This window comes from Zalophus californianus, chromosome 7 (genome assembly GCF_009762305.2).
Source record: "Zalophus californianus isolate mZalCal1 chromosome 7, mZalCal1.pri.v2, whole genome shotgun sequence".
In the NCBI taxonomy this organism is placed as follows: domain Eukaryota; kingdom Metazoa; phylum Chordata; class Mammalia; order Carnivora; family Otariidae; genus Zalophus; species Zalophus californianus.
The window spans coordinates 124096633-124117046 of record NC_045601.1 but is presented as its reverse complement, the minus strand read 5'-3'; the positions used below and the strand labels follow the sequence as shown (position 1 = coordinate 124117046).

The following is a 20414-nucleotide window of genomic DNA, read 5'->3' as shown; positions in this document are numbered from 1 at the left end:
GACCTCGGTTTCCTTGTCAGATAAGTGAAGGAACTGATTCTCTGAGGGTACTTTCAGCTCTAATATTTTTAAGTTTCTCTGCAAATGGATGCAGTCACACTTAAGAAGTCAGGACTATGCCTCAGCCACATAGATCTAGTTCACCTTTCTTAAGGTTTCATATTTTTTTTAAAATTTGTATATGAAGACATTCTTATAACAGAATTCAATGTTACTAAATCTCATCACACACACACACAAAATACAAAACAATGCAAAGCCTGAATAATGGCTTATTTAGACTTAGTAATATTGAACATAACAATAAAAGCAGAGTATAAAAAAAAGACTTTGGACAGTCTTTGGGTATTAATTCCAAATTTGATCTACTAATTTATTTTGTGTGGAATCATTTAACTGTTGGTGAACATTTCAATCTTAAAATAGTTCACTTGAATTTGTTGAAAATACATTTTAAAATTAGATGGTCTAGTATTCACTATTCTTTCCCTTTGTGACAGGTGAGCTTAAAAATATTTTTTAAAAGTTCTGGTGATGTAAATTTCTGAGGAGTGGTTACTCTATCAATATGTACTTATTGGGCATTTTCCGTATGCCAGGCAAGCATCGTGGAGATGTCAAAGACATCATTAAAAAGATGACTATTGTCCTTAGGAAGTGTACAACCTACTTGGACAAATAAGACTTACAGAAATGAAAAAGTAAATTACACTAAAAATGTAAATAATAATTAAAGCCCATGATTCCCAGGCATTTTTTTAGAACCTGATAAACTGATTCTAAAGTTCACTGGGGAACCATAACTCCTCCTCATGGACTCATAGGGGTCGCTCCTAGTGGAGGCTGCCTGGAGGTGGGTGGGCTGGAGGTGCAGGTACATGTGAAGATTTTTGGCAGCTTAGTGTGGAAACCATTTGCTCCCCTCGCCCTTATTTCTACCTGTCCTGTGTCAGCAAGGGAGAGTGTCCAAATGAGCAAGAGAGCACAGCAGAACAGTACTCCGGGAAGACGAATTATTCATATTCAGGCTCATGCCAGCAACTTACAGCATCCTCAGCTGGTGCCTACTGGCCCTGGGGGTGAGGACAAAGCTGTGCCTCCAAGCAAGCAAAGCAAAAAGAGTTCGCCCCTGGATCGCAACAGTGATGAGCATCCTCAACATAGGGAGAGGAACAACATGGCTGTGAAAAGCAAGCAGAAAGCACAGGATGCACTGCAGAGAGTAAATCAGCTCAAAGAAGAGAATGAATGGCTGGAAGCAAAAATTAAATTGCTGACCAAGGAATTAAGTGTACTGAAAGATTGGTTTCTTGAGGGCACACACAACCTTGCAGATAAGGTGCAACCCAGTAGCACTGAAAATACAACTTCTGATAATGCAGGATAGTAGAACTCGCTCCTTCCAAACTTCACAACTACTGGTGTGACTACCCACCTTCAACCCTCACAGCAATGGCCAAACACTGTCCTGTTCTATTATTCAAAGATCCACTGAAGGTTGTTTTCTAAGATCGGCACTGAAGACTGGCTAACTAAAAATGTTAGTCCTGTAATTTGAAGATCTTAGTTTTAAATGATAGGGAATTTTGTATGTGTGTGTGGAGGGGGAGGGAATAAAACAAATTTTTAAGATAGATGAGGGGGGAAAAAAAAGCCCTGGACCTTGATGTTCTTAATGAATTCTTACTTTCCAAGGGAAAAAAAATCAACTTCATTGGGAAGAAAAATGGATAAGAACTGACAAGAAAAAATTGTAAAGCATAACAAACAGTGATTAGGAAGAGGGAGGGCTTATACTACCAGTTATCCAGAAGAACTAGTAGACCATTGTCATTATAAAGAGTCCGTAATAATTTGGGATCAAAAGGGGAATAGAAACAGATCCAAGAATATGTATGTGTGTGTATGTAAGTATTCAATATATGATAAAATTGGCATTTTAAATTGGTGGGAAAAGATAATTTTGAATATTGATAAATTCTTTGGAAATAATAGGGACAGATGCTTCATTGTATACATTAAAATAAATCTCAGATGAACCAGAGGCTAACACAGGTAAATACTTATGTCATCTTTGGTGTGGGAAAAGTCTTTTAAAACAGCACATTTAAGGGAAAAGATTATTAGATTTGACCAATAAAAAGCCTAAAATATATTTTATATAGCAAAAAGCCTAGATAATTTTAACCTATAATGATAGAAAAAGTAGATCAGTGGTTGCCTGGGGCCAGGGGTGGAGGAGGGGACTGTCTGGAAATGTGACAATTACAGGGTTCCTGAGAACAACAAGAGAGCTGTCCCCAGTGTGCAAACGCACCTTAAGTCAGCCTTTGTGCACCTCCTAACCTCCCATTGGCCAAATCAAGTCACATGGCCAAAACAGATTTGAGGATTAGGGAAACAGACTCCACATCTTGATAATAGGCATATACTATGTGGGTAGGTTTTGCTCTCTGGCACATATATTTAATAATAAACTTTAGAAACCATGTAAATGTTCAACAATAGGGAAGTGGTCAAATAAAACATAACTCAACCATACAATGGGCAATGTGTGATTTTTTGGGGGGGAGGGGCAAAAGGAGAGGGAGAGAGAGAGAATCTTAAGCAGGCTCCGCCCCCAGCCCAGGCCCATGTGAGGCTCCAACTCACAACCTTGAGATTGTGACCTGAGCAGAAATCCAGAGTTGGAGGCTTAATGGAATGAACCACTTAGGTGCCCCATAATGTGTGATATTATAGAAAAGATTTGATAGAGAAAGATCCCTTATGAAAGCACAAAACAAAATGTGCTGCATAAAACCACTTCAGTGGGAAAAAAAAACACGGAAAAAATGACTGGATGGACAAAATTTCAAATGTTGCCACCCCATGTCTGAATAGAAGGGATATGGGAGTTATGTTTCCTTATACTTTCCAGTTTTCTAAATTTTCTAATAGAGCACATGAAGTAGTAGAGTGTGGTAATTAAAGCAGAGGTTGGTCTGCTTTCAAGGCACGGCTCTGCCTCTCATTACCTGTGGGACCATTGGTAAGTTACTAAACTCTTCAAGCCTCAAGTTCCTTTATCTATAAAATGGGGGTTACAAGAATGCCTACCTTGCAAAGTTGTCATGAAGATTAAATGAGATACTTCATGTGTAGGGCTTCACATATGGCCAGACACATAATGACTCCTCAATAAATGGCAGATAAGAATTCATTATTTTTTATACTTAAAGAAAAGTAATGGTAATATTGGTTTTAAACAGTAACTTGAAAGACGTACATTTATAATAGCCTTTGTATTTACCTAGAACCCATTGAGGATATACATGGCAGAAGGGGTCAATAACTTTTAGTAAAGCTTTCTATTAGATTTGTATTTTATCAATCCCATTAATACCAACATGAAAAATAACAGTACATATAATATGTGAGAAATACTTACCAAATCCACAGATGAGGTGTGCTGTGCAAAGGGATTTGAAACCCTGCCAATGATTTTTGTCTTGCAGGTTGGGAGCCAATTATTTGAGACAACAAAAGAAAGGATGTAACAAAGCAGAGCCTGGTCAATTGCCAATTAAAATGTCCAGGCAGTAAATGGATGAGGCTGGTAGTCTAATATTTTTTAAACTGCATAAGACTTTTTCTCCATTGCAAATGGCACCAGAAATGTTTATGACCCCCTAAATATGACATGCCACAGTTTGGTCTTCCTTGTTGTCCTTCCTCAGTTCAGATGCACCGTCCCCTGGGACTCCTAAGAAACACAGACCTCATAAGGTAGATGCTTTCTGGGTACTGTTTACTATTTTTTTAATCTCACACGGGACTTGGGGCGTTTGATTAGTATGGAGTCCACGGCAAACACCCCACTTTATTCTGTCCCCACATCCTTCCAAATGTCCTTTACCCCCCAAATCACATTAAAGCAGAACAAAACACTGAAGTGTGTGAGATGCATGTCCCTTTCAGCACTCCATTCAAAGAATGTGTGTTGACAGCAGTGTCACCATGGAAGTTCCTGAGAAAGCATGACTGTCCTTAATGATAGGGACACTAACCTGTGGAAATGGAACTCCAGCCCTTCCTAACTTTCGGGATACTGCTGCTTGTAATTTTCTTCTTGTTGGACTAAAACGGTACTTCCCTCTCTTTTCTTGGGATGAATCTGATACAATTTTATGATTTTCCCTCTCAGCCTTATCATTCTGAACAGAAGAGGCCACATTTTTGTTTCCTCTCATAGAAGGCTGTTCCTCATTTCGATTAATTTAGATACTCCTCCTTGGACTTTCTGGAGAACCCTGGAAACCGTCAACATGCTTAGTGCAATAACTATCATGTCGGCTAAGCAGGGTAGGTTTTATTCTCTTCCTGATTCTGGCCACAGTCATTGAGGAAGTAGCTTCAGGAAACCCTAAGGTCCTCTTCTTAGCAACAAACCTAACCTCGAGTCAAGACACTCTGGGTAATAAGACTTAGAGTACTACCTCCCACTTCACCTGATGCCTGGTAGCTTCATTCGTGCTGGTTCCCTGACCCCATTTGCTTGTCCTCTCGCTAGCTTTACTCCGACCCCTGGGAAGCACATGCTGCTTTGTTCTTTGTACCTTGGTCTAGCGCCTTTCCTCTGTGCTCGCCCTCAGGAGTCCTAGGGATACAGGATGAAGCATCTCAGTTTCTCTATCTGTGTAGCCAGTGTGCCTTGGGCTTTGGCAGCCTTTGGGTATCAGTGAGGTCCTGCAGCATGGATCCCTGTACCTCAGCTCCGCGGAGCTCCTATCTGTCTTCCACAATTCCTCTCCACCCCAGATGTGTGCAAGGCTCCCAGAATTACTTCCATGGATTCCTGAAATAGTTCTGATTGGCACTCATGGGTGGCCAAGTGGGAACTCTGTTGGGCCTCTGTAATGCAAACAACCACAGCCACTGACTGGCTCTCTGACAGTCCTTGGAGATGTCGCTCCCATTGAGCGGGAATTCCCTGGGCACTGCAACTGCCGGGGCAGAGCCAGGGACCCAGGTCTGCCCCCACCTTGTGGCTGTTGGAGCTGACAGAACTGGGGGCTGCTGCTGATGCCACTATGACCACCAGTGAAAACTGTTGACCACACTGGGGCTGCTCTCAGCTGTACCAGGGCTGGATGGCCCAGCTCCCACTGTCCTCTAGGGCAGTGGCCTCTGTTTAGCAATCTGTTCTACTGGCCTCAAGGTAAATCTTTATTAATTCACCCTGGCTCTGGATAAGTGAGGGAGACAATGGTATATTCCATACAAAAATTGCCTGTGTCCTAAATTGTAAGTGCATGGTGCTACAACTCTGTATGCTCAAATAAACCTGAAGCCATCTCCACCAGATATATCAGGGCATCAGAGTGGCTGGGTTAGGGTGGATTCCAGTATAAGCAATATACTATCACTAAAACCAATCTTCTCTGATCTTTGTGCTTTGGAACTGTATAAGGTTCTAGACTCCCAGGGCCATCATACACAATTCGTATGTTATGCATTGCACAAATCCAAAAAGAGATTAAAAAGTTAATGGTGCCCCTGAGGGTTGTTCAGTGCACAACCTACACAACCGTTCACAGTGGTCCTGAGTGCTTTCCTAATGACAAACTGAGCTCCCTTGGGCTCCGCTGTCTTCACTACAATACGGCCCAGTGCTCAGATCTACTTTTCAATCCTTGACCCTCAAGAGGTTCAGAGATCCACTTTCTTCCCACCCCTCCTCCACTTCCAGGGTACTAATTAGCTCATAAAAATATTCACCAGCAAAGAGATGCTGCCAGAACTCCACTCACAAAGCATCTGAACCCCAACCAGTGTCCTTGCAAAATAGCCTCTTCCTGTTGTAAGAGCCTCCCATCTTTGCAGATGCTCAAATGATTGTGAAGAGAGGAGTCCAGTAAATCTTGACAATGAATAAGTGTTCCTCCTACCAGAATCCCTGCCAAGTAGCCTGGAACGGGAAATAGAGTCATCACTAGGGTCACAGCCCCCATTTTTTCTTGACGTCAGCATTCTCTTCTGCTACTCCCTGGATAGAGACCATCTGTCGCAACTCCCTCCCCCGTCTGTGTCTCCTTTTGTCACTGCTATAAGGACTGCAAGTGAGAATCTGAGAATAGCCTGTGCATCTCTTTCCTTCTCTGCAGCTCTCCTGGGCTTTGTGCCTCAGTGGCCCAGGCCATCTCTGGTCACCACTTGGACTGTATGCTCACAATTCAGGTGGCTTCCATTAGGTTATTGCACCTTTGTTTGTTTGAATAGAGTCACAGTTGGGCTACCTTCAGACAATGAGATTCTCAATAGGGTTAACGATCCAGCAACCACAGCTATTCCCAGCACAGTGCATGGCGCCTGTGGAGAAATAGGACTTGAAAGAATTCACAAGGCTACTCAGACAAACTAGTTGAAAATGCTGGTGAACAATTACATCTATATATAGAACTGACCCGGATCCACCCCTGGCCGCAGGCTTTGATACCATCCTTTTGGGCATTTTGAAGTCCCAGGCTTCTTTCATCACTTAGTGCTGCTAAATGTTAGAGCTGCTTTAAAAGAACTAGCTGGGTACCTCATTACGATCTTGTTTGATTTCAGGGCAGCAACAATTAGATAATAACAGGGCCCCAGGTCCTTAAGGCGTAGGGGGTCAGATTCCAGGCTCAGCTCTTCCTCTAGCTGGCTGTGTGATCCCACAAGTCACTTAACCCCTCAGGGCTTTGTTTTCTCATATCTAACATAAAAGGACTAGATCAGCAGAGGAGAGAAAACTGGCTTGGGAGGCGGGGGGGGGGGGGGGGGGGGGGGGGGCAGACTGGGTTTTAACCCCAACGCCCATCACTTTCTAGCTGGTCAAATTGTTTAATGCTGAGCTGGCTTCCTCTTCAATGAAATAGGCAAGCTCATACACAGGACTGGGAGAGGATTTCATGGGGAAAATGTGCCAGACACAAGGTAGGTATTCAGTCAATGCTAGCTTTCTTTTGCTGTCTGAAGACTGTCCAGCTTTGTTAAAATCTGGGTTTGGAGTAAACAAACAAACAAACAAAAAACCCACAAACCCTGGATTTAAGTCTCATGGTCTCAGTGTGTGCAAGTCTCTGAGCCTCAGTTTCCATATCTGTGTAATGGTATTATCACAACCAGCATCAAATGGAACAGTACCCGTGAAAACTTTTGAAGACATTAAAGTCTATACAAATCAAAATATGGGGATAACTTCTCCAGTGTACACCTGGCTGCAATTACCTTTTGCCTCTGCACCCCCTTCATTGGACCCTATTGCATACACTTAAAACTCACAAGCAGCAGATATGGGTGGGATGTGCCTTCTCAAACTGTTCACATGTATGTTTTCATTTCTCAGCCTGCCTTCTCAGCAAGGCATTCTAGAAACACTAGGCCAATCACCACCCATCCCAGGAGACTCCCAGTTGTCAGGTGAATCAGCTTCTAGGGTTGTTCCCTTACCTCAGGCCCTGCAGTGATAAGGGTGGCAGCCAGCACGGCTCCAAGATAAACAGATGATCCTCCTGTTGGCATTCCAGCCAGTTGGGTACTCAGGCTTCTGCGTAATGAATAACTTGGTATAAAAACAGAACAATCTGCTCACACTGACTTTCAGAGAAGGGTGGGGGAAGGAGGGCATCATTTCCCAGATTTCCTTCCCGGCTCTCTTGGAGCCTCATTATTCCCTACCACATGTGCCCATCCTCCAAGATGAGTCAAGCACACCTTGTGTTCACACTCACTTCTCCGGGCCTCTGTCCCCCCACCCCCACCCCAATGCAAATCTTATGGATTTTCCTTAAGCATTTCCCACGACAGCCAATACCCCTTTAAGACCTTTGGCTCAGCAGCCAGGAGCTTGACACCCAGTGCTTTGGGTACCTGGAAACACATTCTTATAAATGGCTAATTTTAGGATAATAGACACAGCAGACAGATGACCAGGAAGGCATTTAATTAGATTGAGTAGGCTTTAAAAATGGTTTTTCCCTGTTGGGATCTAGATGGAATACTGGGTGTTTACACTAAAGCAATAACATTTTACAGTTGTAACAGCCCTTGGTGAAAGTGTGCTATGAATTTTCTTAGAAGCGAAAAAAATAAAAAACAAAAAAAGGATATACAAAATGAAAATGTTTTCTGTATGTTTATGAAAGGTTGTATTAATTATTCCATCTAGTCCTCACAGAAATGGCTTCTTGTCTCCAATAAAGAATGGCTCACACTCAGCCAATGTACCTCATTATTTTGGCTTTACTGGCAATCAAAGAGAATGTCGGATGCACAGGTGACATGGCGCCATGGGACATGGCAGACACCCTCCCACTGGGAGTTTCAGTTCCGCGGGGGTAAGGGCAAAAGGGCTGCCTCAGCAATGGCTCCTCTTAAAAGGCTAAAGGCATTTCCCCCACAGAGAGGTGGTGCAGCAGGTGGCCACTGCTCCTGGACCAGCTTGGGCACTTCGGTTTAAGGGGTTTTCACAAACTGGAGCGTGGATTGGGGATGGGAGCAGACGATGGCAGACGGTCTGGACCCTGCCTCAGTGGTGGGGACTGGGGCTGTCCACTCAAAGAAAAGAAGTGTTGGGTCACACAGCAGTCACCCAGAAATAGAAGCCTTGCTGGGGGTTACTGTAAGTGAACGGTGGCCAGTGGGTGGTCATCCATACTGAAGCACGTTTGGGATAAAGAATCTCCTACGGGGGGAAGCAAATTCGGTAGAGTTAGGTTTGTACTTCCTGATCTGAGTTCTTCACTGGGTTGATTCAGTGCCCCTCATTCTGGCAGCAGGCGTGGGGATCTTTAGTTCCCACCCTGCCACTCCTCCTTCTCTTAGGCTTGTGGGATTCCTGGTAAATTGGACAAGCAGGAAGTAGCAGGCAGTGAACGCCGTGATTGGGTGAGAGGCAAGCAATGACTCCGCCCCCAGCCCGCCTGACCTTTTGATGATCCTCGTGGAGCTCCTGGCTGATGAGGGTGATGAGTGGTTCTCACCCAGGAAGAGCTTTTATTCTTACATCTTGGCTTTGAGGACATTTGCTCCCTTCCACAGCCCCTTGACCTTTTGCAGATCACATCCCAGGACCCCAGGCCTGCACTCTACTTTTGAACCATACTATCAGCTAAGCCAAACTTTAGCCCCTAGGCCAATGTTTTCAAATAGGTCCCCACAGAGCTCTGGGGTCTCCAGGAGGAGCCTCAGGGCCATGAAGGGGCAGCGAGAGACTGAATGGGCATGGCTTCGGATCCTGCGGCCCCTCCCCATTGAATCCCCAGAACTTCCCTGATGTGGGTTGTCTACTGGGCTATAGGATTCTGCGAAAGGTTTTGTTTGAGAGTAAAAAGGGCCCCTCTCCTAAAGGAAATAACAAAAGCTTGAGAGGCTGTGTAGCCTAGGGATTAAGAACATGGATTCCAGTTTGAATTCTGGCTCCCCTGCTTCTTAGCTAAGTGACTGCTCTGTGCCTCAGTTTGTCTTTAAAATGGGGATAATAGTCCTCTCCTCACAGGTTGTTGTGAGGGTTGGATGAGTTACCACACACCCACTTCTTCGAAGGCACCCAGCAAGCACTGACTGAGGGCTGATTGTCACTTTCACCATTGTTCCAGGTGATGGGCCATTGTAGGGTCCTAAGGGGGGAGCAATCTCATGATTAAATCTGTGTTTAAAAAAATCTTTCCCTGACAGTATGTTGGAAAGTGGTCACAGTCTTCTCCGGGCTTGAAGATCAGGCAACCTCTTGGCTATTGGGGAGCCTCAGGGGAGCAGGAATTGGGGGAACACTCATCCCGTCTCAGGTACTCAAGCTCTGGATGTTTGGGAAGAGAGGTGGGCTTGCAGGACCGCCATGACTATGAGGGGCTTGGATTGCTGGTGCAGGTGGCCATCTGGGCTGGTGGACCCCCAGATCTGGAGCAGAACAGAGGTTGCACAGATAGCTGTAGGGGATTATCAGGCTGTAGTCACTGAAGTTGTGAGAATGAATGAGGTCAGCAAGGGAAAAGGTGAAGGATGACTAGGGATGATCAAGGACTGAATCCAACAGAACGTAGAGAAGAGCTGCCGGTGAGTTAGAGACACAACAGTACCTGTGGAGCCCTCAGCTTGTCCTCATAATTGGCTGGGCACCTGCAGCTGCTGTCAGGGCTGGTGCCCTCACTGAGCCAGGCAGGCCTGGGAACAAACACACAGGGGACCCTGACAAGCTCTCACCAGGGCGTCACCTCAGGTGGTCTAAAGAAGATGGGAGCCTGGTCAGAGTGCACGGAAATGGGGCCTGGTTCAGCCTCCACAGCAGCTGGTGTGAAACAGAATCACTCACCGCAAGCCATCTGCAGTGTATTCCCCGAACACAGCCAAAATAAAATCTGCAGGGAAGTTGGGAGGATGTTAAATTAAGTAGGTGGCAGACACTATTTGATGACGCTCCATCTAAGTGACAGCTTAGCCTGCAGTAGAGGTGGGATGAGCAGGTGGCTGAGGGAGAATTCAGAGTGGGGGCTGGGTTTCTACATCCAAGTGAACAGGAGCACACCCATATCAGACCCTGTGGCTATAAAGTCCCATTTCTGTGAGCCCATGGCCCCGAATCTGGTGCTGGGGACTCAGTGGGCGTGTAGCAAATGTTCACAGAAGTGGACTGAATAGACACTGCAGGCAACATTCAAATTCCTCTTGCTTCAGTTCTCCTAGACTTGTCATGGAGGTCTTTTTTTTTTTGCCTGAAGTATATGAGTGAACAGTGCCTCAATTCTCTGAATTATTCTCCTAGTTAGTGCCATACTTTGGATTTGCTTTTTATCCTAGAGAAGAGTTCACTGAAGGAAAATCTCTGAAAGTGCAGTGATGGGGCTCATCAAAGCCATTGTGAAGATTCATTTCCCTGAAGAGGGTGATGAAGAAAAGCCAGATAAATGTTGCATTTCTCAAACTCAAGTGTTTGGGGAGGAGTGACTGGCTCCTGGTTTCCTGGAAGCAGACGTTGAGCGCAATCATATTCACAGGTCATGTTGCTATCAGTGGTGTCCTTTGGTAGCATATTCTCAATAGAGAAACAGCCCATAGTTGACTATTCACGCAGGCTCTCATCCTGGAGCCCAGTGTTGCTCCATTCTCTGCCTCCTTTCAGAAGGAAAGACAATCAGGAGTGGATTTCTCAATACTTCAGCACCACCTTTAATGGTTCATCCATAAAGGAAAATTTTACTTTAGAAAATCTGACATTGCGTGTTGGAAGAAAGGAATATAGTAAATCCATGGGTTCATCCATTCCTTCTACCATTCATTTGTTTATTTGTTAATCCAAAATGCTACTGAACACCTTGTATACTCCAGGCATCAGAAATAGAAATGAATGAGGTAAAGCATCTGGAAGAACCGAGGAGCAGCAGGGTAAAATATATATGTACAAATATTTGTAGTATAATGTAGTTAAGTATAGGGCAGAGGTACTGCATAAGTATGAATAGAATGTAAGCTCCATGAGGACAGGATCTCAGTCTGTCTTGTTCACTAAAGACTACAGCATACTGGTACTTGGTGTATTTTGCCAAAGGATCCTTCTATTGAATCCTTCTGTTGCTAAGATAGTCATCTGTTTGATTTTAAGCTTTTCATATTTTGTAATGATTTAAATACATATTGACCCAATAACCCAGGTGCAATAACTTTGGGGCTTTTTATGGCTGGGGGAGTGGGGGTGGGGAGGATCAGTAAGGGAAAGAGTATTGCTATAATAATTCTGAAAATTTCAGAATTAGTAGAAACTATTTACTACTTAGACCTGGAAAGAAAAAGGAGGGTTATATTAAAAAACATTCAGTAGCAATTAAAACATAATAAATTACCAGACTGTCTTGGCATTTGTAATTCTTTTCAAATCACTCCATAGTGTCGCTATATCTACATAATATAATTAAATAATGTTTAATAGTAACTTATGATGTTGCTTTTTATAAAGAAATGCCCTCTACTATTTGCTACTATGTTAGCAAAAGCACAATTGTACCAGAGTAGAATGGTCATCACAATACTAACGATTTGTGAGTACTTACTGGGCACCAAACTCTACTGTGGCACGCTCATTTCATTTTCCCAACTCTTTGAGGTCTGTGCTATTACCACAGTTGAGGACACTGACCTCAGAAGCTAATGACTTGTCTCAAGTCACACCGATCATAAGTGGGGGATCCAAGGAATCGAACCCAGTTTAGTGCCTGAGCCAAACTCATCATGAATGCTCTTTACTATTCTCTACAGAAGATATTTAAAGTATTTAGCCTGTGGAAGAAATACCTTGCATGGGTCGGGGTTTGAAGAGTCATTTTAAAAGATATCACCCTCCCACCACCTTACTATTATGGTTAAAGTTTTTGTTTTTTGAGATCTACTTCATTCTCACTGTGTGCAGTGCCGGTGGGACTCTTAATCAAAGTGCCCTCTGTTCCCCAAACCAAAGGGTGACATTTAAGCTGAACTGTGCCACCTTAACCCTCTCTGGGCAACTCCCAATGGTGAACAGAATGAGTCACCCAGAATGGGAATGTGATTGTACCTGACCCACGGGGCCTGAGGAGCTGTCCAGTGGTTTTGAGTATTGAGATCCTCAAAGAGCTAGCTTTCAGTCACTCAACTCTGTGAACTAACACAGCTTGCATTTAGAGCTGGTTAACAGAGTTGGTTACTGCTGGTGGTAATCCAGGAATTTGAACTTATTTCTCCTTGGGGAAAGGAGGGATCAAACTTTTCCATGTGGTTCCAGCAGGACCAACTAGAAGCAATGAACTGTGCATTCCTGGAGGTTGCTTTTTTGTTTTGTTTTGTTTTGTTTTTGTTTTTTTGCACTTTTTAAAAAAATATTTTATTTATTATTTATTTATTTATTTTTATTATGTTCAGTTAGCCCCTGTATAGTACATCATTAGTTTTTGATGTAGTGTTCAATGATTCATTATTTACGTATAACACCCAGTGTTCATCACAGGGTATTAAGGAGGGCACATGGAGGTTGCTTTTGATTCAGAATTGGGGGCAAAACTAACAATGGAAGAAGTAACCTTGAGAAGGAAATCCTGTCATTGGAGATGTTCCAGTGGAAATTGGTGTAGCAATTAATGAATCATTGAACATTGTATCAAAAACTAACGATGTACTATACATTGGCTATTTGAATTTAAATTAGATAAAAAAGAAATTGGTGTAGCAGAAGGGGTTTCCTCATTGTGTGGGAGCTTGGACTAAAAGTCCTCAACACCCTTTTTCAGAAATGAGAGTCTATCATTCTTTATGTATTTTCCTGATCTTCACTATACCTGAGAATGATCTAAGTGCAACTTCCCTTACCTTCCCCATGTGTTCACAGAAGTACCTTTCATCTATCAACAAATAGTGATGATATGTGACATTTATTGGGGGCTTACTTTTACCAGCCACTATTTTAAGGGCTTTATATCTTCTAGATAGTTTAAGACTCATAACCACCTATGAGATCTGTATTATTATTATTATTCCCATTAGTTAGATGGGGAAACTAAGGCACAGAGAAGTTAAGTAAATGCCTAAGGTTACAGAACTAGTAAGTAACAAAGCAAGGATTAAAACCCAGGTAGTGTCATGCCCTTGACCTTTAAACTGTAGAGCAGATGTTGTAATGGTAACGCTGTGTTTATTTCCAAGCATAACTTGACAAAGATAATACTCATGCCCACTTTGTCCACCATGGCATTAGAATCCTTACTTATTTGGGATGGGCATCACACATGATTAGCTCTGGATGGAAAATTCACCATTAGTACAAATTGATGATCCTTGCCTAAAGATGGGGAGTGGAAGGTGAGGTTGGGGCAGTGGCAGGCTGGAGCTGATTGTGCACACATCTTCTCAATTCTGTCTAGTGGCCTCATATTTACACCAAGAAAATTGGCAAATGTTACAAATATTTGTGCAATTGAAAAAGAGATTTTTCTCACAGAATAGCTGTGTCATGTCTTGATCTGACCTTCAGCTATCCAAGGCAAAAGCTTCCTATTACACCTCCTCCTTGAGGCATTCCCCTCTTTCCTCTCTGGACAGTCACTCCTGTCAGGTGGCTGGTGGCTCACTGCCCAGTTAAGGCACATGCACAGCACCCTGAACTTGGCTTATCTCAGCAAACCTTGGAGGAGGCTCTCTCCAGAGATGGATCTTTTTATAGCCACATGGTGAATGGGGTTTGTCACCGGGCCATGACTCAGGAGCTTTGGGTTCAATTCTGGAACTTCTGCTCATGTGCTGGGTGACCTTAGGTGAGTCAATGACCCACTGTGGATCTGTTTCCTCCTTAGCAGAGTAGAAGCATCAACACTCACCAATTATTCCAGAGTGCTTTGAGAATAAGATGTGCTCATAGAGCCATCTATTTGTGTAAAAGTCAACTATCAGAGTCTGATTAGGAGGCTCCACCAGTTGGGGTCTGGAGGTTACTTGTTGGTGTCAAGATTTGGGGCTCTAGCAAGTCCCCAAGTGATGCTAGGATTCAGGGAACAAATCTTCCAGATGTTTCTGATTCATGCTAAGTCCGAGACCGAGCAATCTAGACATTCCTCTATCTGCTCATGACTTGTGGAATTGCCACCTGCACTCTTCTCCCCATTTTTGCCCAGGTCTGTCCCTTTGGTTGACTGGATTCTCCCACTCCATGGATACCGCAGGTTTTATATCTTCACAATGTGGTTCAAGACCACCCTGCTACCAGCACCTTCCAGCAGCTTAGCAAGGGTTGTTTGGCTTGTCTTGGTTGGTTTCCAGGGTTCACTGCCCATGCAACGAGGCATAGGGCAAACACAGAGATGGACTCTCCTCCTCCAGCAGATCCAGAGTCATCATTTTGGGAAGAAATTACTTTCCTGTTTTGCTTTTGAAATAGCTACTGTGGTTACAAGTAAAGACTCTGTTAATTCTCTTTCCTCATCACATGAGGTCTCTTGGGATAAAGATATCTGACCTGAGAGTTAGAAGCATGGAAGGAATTTCTCCTTTAAGATCTATGGGTATATGTGTGCATGTGGACACCTGGTGCATGCTTATACATCTGTGGGGTATGTGGTGGGATTTGAAGAGAGAGAAGAGGCCAAGGCTCTCTCTTTGTAATAAGCACATCCTCCCACCTCACAGTTCTGTGGAAAGGTCTGGTTTGGAAGTTTTGGACCAAGAAGGGTTAGAGCAGGAATGTGTTGCTATGGAGATTTCCCAGCCCAGGATCCTGGATTTCATCCATGTGCTCATTTCTTAAGCACCAGAGGGAAGGGCCTCTCCCTGCCATTACCCAATGCTCCCAAAGAGGATTTCCAACCAGAAGCAGGCTCTCCTTTCCCCAGCTGCCAGACAAGGCATGTTGTCAAGCTTTCAGGACCCCAACAGGAGAATTACCCTCCTGTTTGGTTAGATGCAAGTATCAGGCAAGCATGAATATTGGCTTTGGAGAGAAACTGATTAGAGTTCCAACAGGAATCCAGTGTCCTTGGCTGGCAGGCTCTTGACCTTATAAAATGCCTCTTGCTTTTCCCTAAACTACATTCACTGTCCATCTGTATGAATTTTATTGATGATCTCCACATGCATATGAAAAGGATTCCAGGATTTAGAGGGCCATCCTTTATGTAGTGGATGCACATTAGCTGATACCCTTGCTTACTAACCATGAAATCAACCCCTTGGCCATTCTTCATTTCATGGCTTCTTCCAGGGGCAGCCTTGGCAGCAGTAACTACAGGTGGTGCAAATGAGTGAAGTGCTCCACAAAATGAGTGTCTGGGAGCAGAGAAGTTTCCTTCTGCTGGGCAGCCTGGTCGATCTCTGTCGTTGCCAGCAGTTCAGCCACAAGCTATCTCTGATTGGTACATTTTAAGTTATGATGTGATAGATGGTGATGTTGTCCAAATGGAATTTGCAGATGGCCCTACAGCAGAACAGATGATGGAGACTCACTACTTGACGAAAAGTGCTCTGTCATTTTTATCAGTAGATAAAAATATGGCAGCAGCATTTTCACATGGTAGCACAAATAGGAAATAGAGAAACCCATTACAAACTTATCATTCAGGTCTTGATACGCCAATTCACTCTTCAAATCTTTATCCGTGAAGATTCTTCACATGGTATCATTTTCTCTAAACGTTTTTACATCTTAAATATATAAATCTTCATACCGACCTCTGTGTCATTCATCATATCGTTAAGATGATGATGATGATTATGGGGTAAATTAAGGACCATAATCATAAACCACATCTAGATATTTACGAATCACTGAGGTGAAACTGTTTTATTGCTCTCTATAAAACCCTTGTCAAATTCTATTTAAATGTGTTTTAAAAAGTAATGTTCTGGTACAAACTGAGATTTTTGTAACAGTAGTTAACTGAAAACACTAGTGTCAGGAAAGAAACTGTTTCTATGGGGATCATCATAGGTAAATTTTGGCTCTTACCAGAGCCTTACTAGTACGGTCAGAGGCAAGAGGCCAAGAAGGATGATTTTCTCCACTGAATAGAATATGAAAGTTAAAGATGAAGAGATGGTTGGATGTGGGGCAAGCTTCTTCTGATTGATGAAGACATCTGGGGGACTCTCCTTGCTGCCTAGGGAAGCCTGATGGGACTAAGCTCTTTCTTTCACTGTATTTGTCAGAAAAACTAGACCAGGATATTAAGGAAGAGATGCTAACTCCAACCCTTGCAATGTCTTCTCTGTGCCAAGAAAACGAGATTTTGGGTTGAGTGGCAAAGGTCCTGAACACCACTGGGTACAAGGAGCCAGACCAGGCCAATCTAGTTCCTCTGGCTAAGGAAGTTCAAAGCATCCGTTATTAAAATGGAGTGAGGTCTCCAGATCCTTGAAGCCCTGGGTCTTATACATGAGTTTGGGTTTCATGTTGAGATAAGCTACAAAAATATATTCTCATTAAGATTTATGAGCAGTAATAAGATAAAAACAATTATAACAGTGAAAGTTTGGTGAGAAAATTACCTAAGTGCACTTGCCTGTGGTTTTATTTAATTCTTGCTTTATACACTAATCTTTTATAATAATGTTCTTTAGAAAAACTTGATCTCAGAGAGAGAGAAAAGAATTTTGATAGATGTTCTTGGTACTCCCATGATTATCCTCTTCCTTGGTTCAGTGTACTCACTGCCCCGACCCCCATTTTCCCACCCCTCCCCCAGGGAGTTTGGCTGCTAATTGCTCTGGGTTCAGGGATGGTCCGTTGCTGGGGAGGTTACACCCCCATCTGCAGGGGGTGGTCAACCTACACTAATGACTGACTGTCAGGGCAAAGTATAAAAGACTGGCTCTCTTGCCTAAGTGGAAGACAAGGCTGGGGAAGAGTTTATGTTCCAGAGGTCTCAACTGCTCCCTAGTTAGTCCTCCCCTGGCTGCTTCCCTCACTTCCCTATAGTTTTTCCTGGAGAACATTCCCATGATAAATACTGTGCACCAAATCCCTGCCTCAGGCTCTGCTCCAGCACACCCTGACCCAAGACAATAACCACAGAGCAAATGGAATCTCTGTGTGTTCACTAGGCTCACAGGAAGGCACATTGCCTGGTCCCACAGTCTGTCACAGCAAACATAACTTTTGAACCCTAACTTTATGATCAGAGTCCCATAAAATAACAGCATTGTGTTGTTTACATTACAAAAACCAGAAATATTAGGTCATCAATGAAAAATGAGAAAAGGGGGTGCCTGGGTGGCTCAGTTGATTGAGCGTCTGCCTTCGGCTCAGGTCATGATCCTGGAGTCCCAGGACTGAGCTTTGTGTCAGGCCTCCTGCTCAACAGGGAGTCTGCTTCTTCCTCTCCCTCTGCCCCTCCCCCTACTTGTGCTCTCTCTCTCTCTCTCTCACTCGCTCGCTCACTCTCTCTTTCAAATAAATAAATAAAATCTTTAAAAAAATGAAGAATAAAATCTTATTCTCTGACAAATTTTAAACTATTTCTACGGTATGGCAGTAGACAATTTGAATGATTTATGGTTAAGACTAGATCATGTTTTGGGGAGACATCTTCAACTACTTCTGTTTTGTGGAGATTTATAATTCCTTTTGGTTTTGTGAAATGATTGATACCCAATACAGGTCATAATATCAATGCGTTAATGACAAACCACTGTATCACATGAAGTTAAAATCTAAAGGTTCATGACCACAGAAGTCTAGAGAAAATACCAACTATTTGCATGGCTGCCAAATTGCAAACAGAGAGTTAGTGAGGCATACTGGAACTCCATATTACCTGTTGATAAAACTGGCCACAGTGTTAGACCACCAAATCCCACAGGTAGCATAGCATATTCCACAAACCCTGATACAGGCACAGGGCAGTTGGTGAACATCCCAGCCCAATGTTTGCTTTTTTATGACCTTGATCAATTTCATAATCACCAAATTTCAGGTTTCTCATCTGAAAAATAGGCACAACACTGCCTGCCTTATTGGGTTATTTAGGGTTTAATATGATAATGTCTACAAAGTGCCCAGCACCGTGTTTGGGAGAGTGTAAGAGCCCAATGAATGGCACCTATTCATCTGAAAGAAGGGCTACACTCCAGATTTTTGAAATTCTAAGTGTATATATAATAAATTTTTAAAGTAAAAGTTTTACAAAGATCACAACTGAATATGGACTCTATTATCACAAACTTTCCTTATCTTTCCCTATGTACTTTAATATATATTTGAACATAGATGTACTAGCACACACATGGCACTTTACATCCTGCTTTTTTTTCCTATTCAGCATTATTTTGCACACTCATGTCTATGTTTTGGCATAGTCTATGTATATCATTTTTATATATCAGCCCTGAAGGCAACACATGCAGAATATCACAAGAAGTTGGAGGAGGTACTTACCCATTTTGCCACTCTTTGCCTCCCAAAAGCCCCTGGGCTCCGAGACTCACCAAACCATTAGGTCCGCTCTGTTAGTAAGTCATTCAGGACCTGCTAGGAGCCTTTGACTATCAGTCAGCCTGGTGTGGCCCCTCAGAGGTCTGCCCATCTGTTTCTCTTCAAAGGCCCCCAGTCCCTTCTATTTGTTTCCCCGATGCTGATACTACTTGGTTCCTGATGACTCCTTTTGGGAAAAGGTTTTTTTGATCTATGCATTATTGACATTTGGGCTAGATAATTCTTTGTTGGGGAGGGGGGTGGCCTGTGCATTGTAGGATGTTAGCAGCATCCCTAGCCTCTACCTACTAAATGCCAGTGGTACCTGCCCCACAGTTATGGCAATCAATAATGTTTCTAGACATTGCCAAATGTCCCCCAGGGAGCAAAATTACCCTTGGTTGAGAACCACTGATTTAGGATCTTGCACCATAATGGAGTCTAGGCTTTGACTGCTTGCTCATCTGCAGGCCCAGAACATCACTGGCTTTGCCTCTGCCTCATCTAAAAGCTACGCGATCTCTCTCCCTGGTGGTTTAGCCACTCTCATAGAAATGAAACTCTATGATTGATGTCTAGAATAGGGCACAAGGTCTGGACAAAGCAGGATGATTTCTACTCAGTGTAATTACCAGTAAGATAAGAAAGGCAATCAAGTATAATGGAAAGTCCCTTTACCTTTCCAACTCTGGGTTATTCATCTGAAAATGGAAGTAGTACCAGAGGAGTTTGCCTAACTTTGAGAGGGTATGGTGATGACCAGGGTGTTCATTGATTGACTCATTCATTCAACATATACTGAGACAACAACTGTGTCTGACACACGGATGCAGAGGAGTATCAGGCGAAGTTTCCAACCTCAGGGCAGAGATGAACACAAACCCTGTAAACACAAGAGTTTCATTGGCAGATGAATGGGTAAACAAAATATGGTTACATACATACAATGGAATACTATTTGACCTTAAAATGAAGGAAATTCTGACATAGGCTATAACATGGATAACCTTGAGGACATGATACTCTTTGAATAAGCCAGTCACAAAAGGACAGATACTGCATGATTCCTCTTATATAGAAGTTGTCAAATTGATAGTGCAGAAAGCAGAACCGTGTGTGGTAGGGGCTGGGGGAGTGCAGAATGGGGAGTTATCCTTGAATGGTGTTATGGACGGAATTATGTCTCCTCTCCCCAAATTCTTACCCCCAAGTCTGTTAGGAACAGACTCTTTTAGGGATGGGGCCTTTAGGGGGTTAATTAAGGTTAAATGAGGTCATAGGGTGGGCCCTAATCTGACAAGACTGGTGTCCTTTTAAGAAGAGGAAGAGACAAAAAGAAGACGAAGAAACCCCAGAGCTTGCTCTCCCCTCCCACCCCTGCTTGCACTCTCCCTCCTTCTGCCTCGACCTCCTCTCCCCGCTACAGACATGAACACAGAAAAGGCCATGTGAGGACACAGTGAGAAGGAGCCATCTGCAG

At 43.3% G+C, this 20414-nt stretch overlaps 1 protein-coding gene across 1 annotated transcript; it reads left to right on the top strand.

The window, feature by feature from the left end:
* The first annotated feature begins 970 nt into the window (after positions 1-970).
* Positions 971-1387, top strand: LOC113927787 (CCAAT/enhancer-binding protein gamma-like). Its single transcript, XM_027603932.1, has one exon. It carries the CDS (start codon positions 971-973, stop codon positions 1385-1387), a length of 417 nt encoding a protein of 138 aa, XP_027459733.1.
* The last annotated feature ends 19027 nt before the right edge of the window (positions 1388-20414 follow it).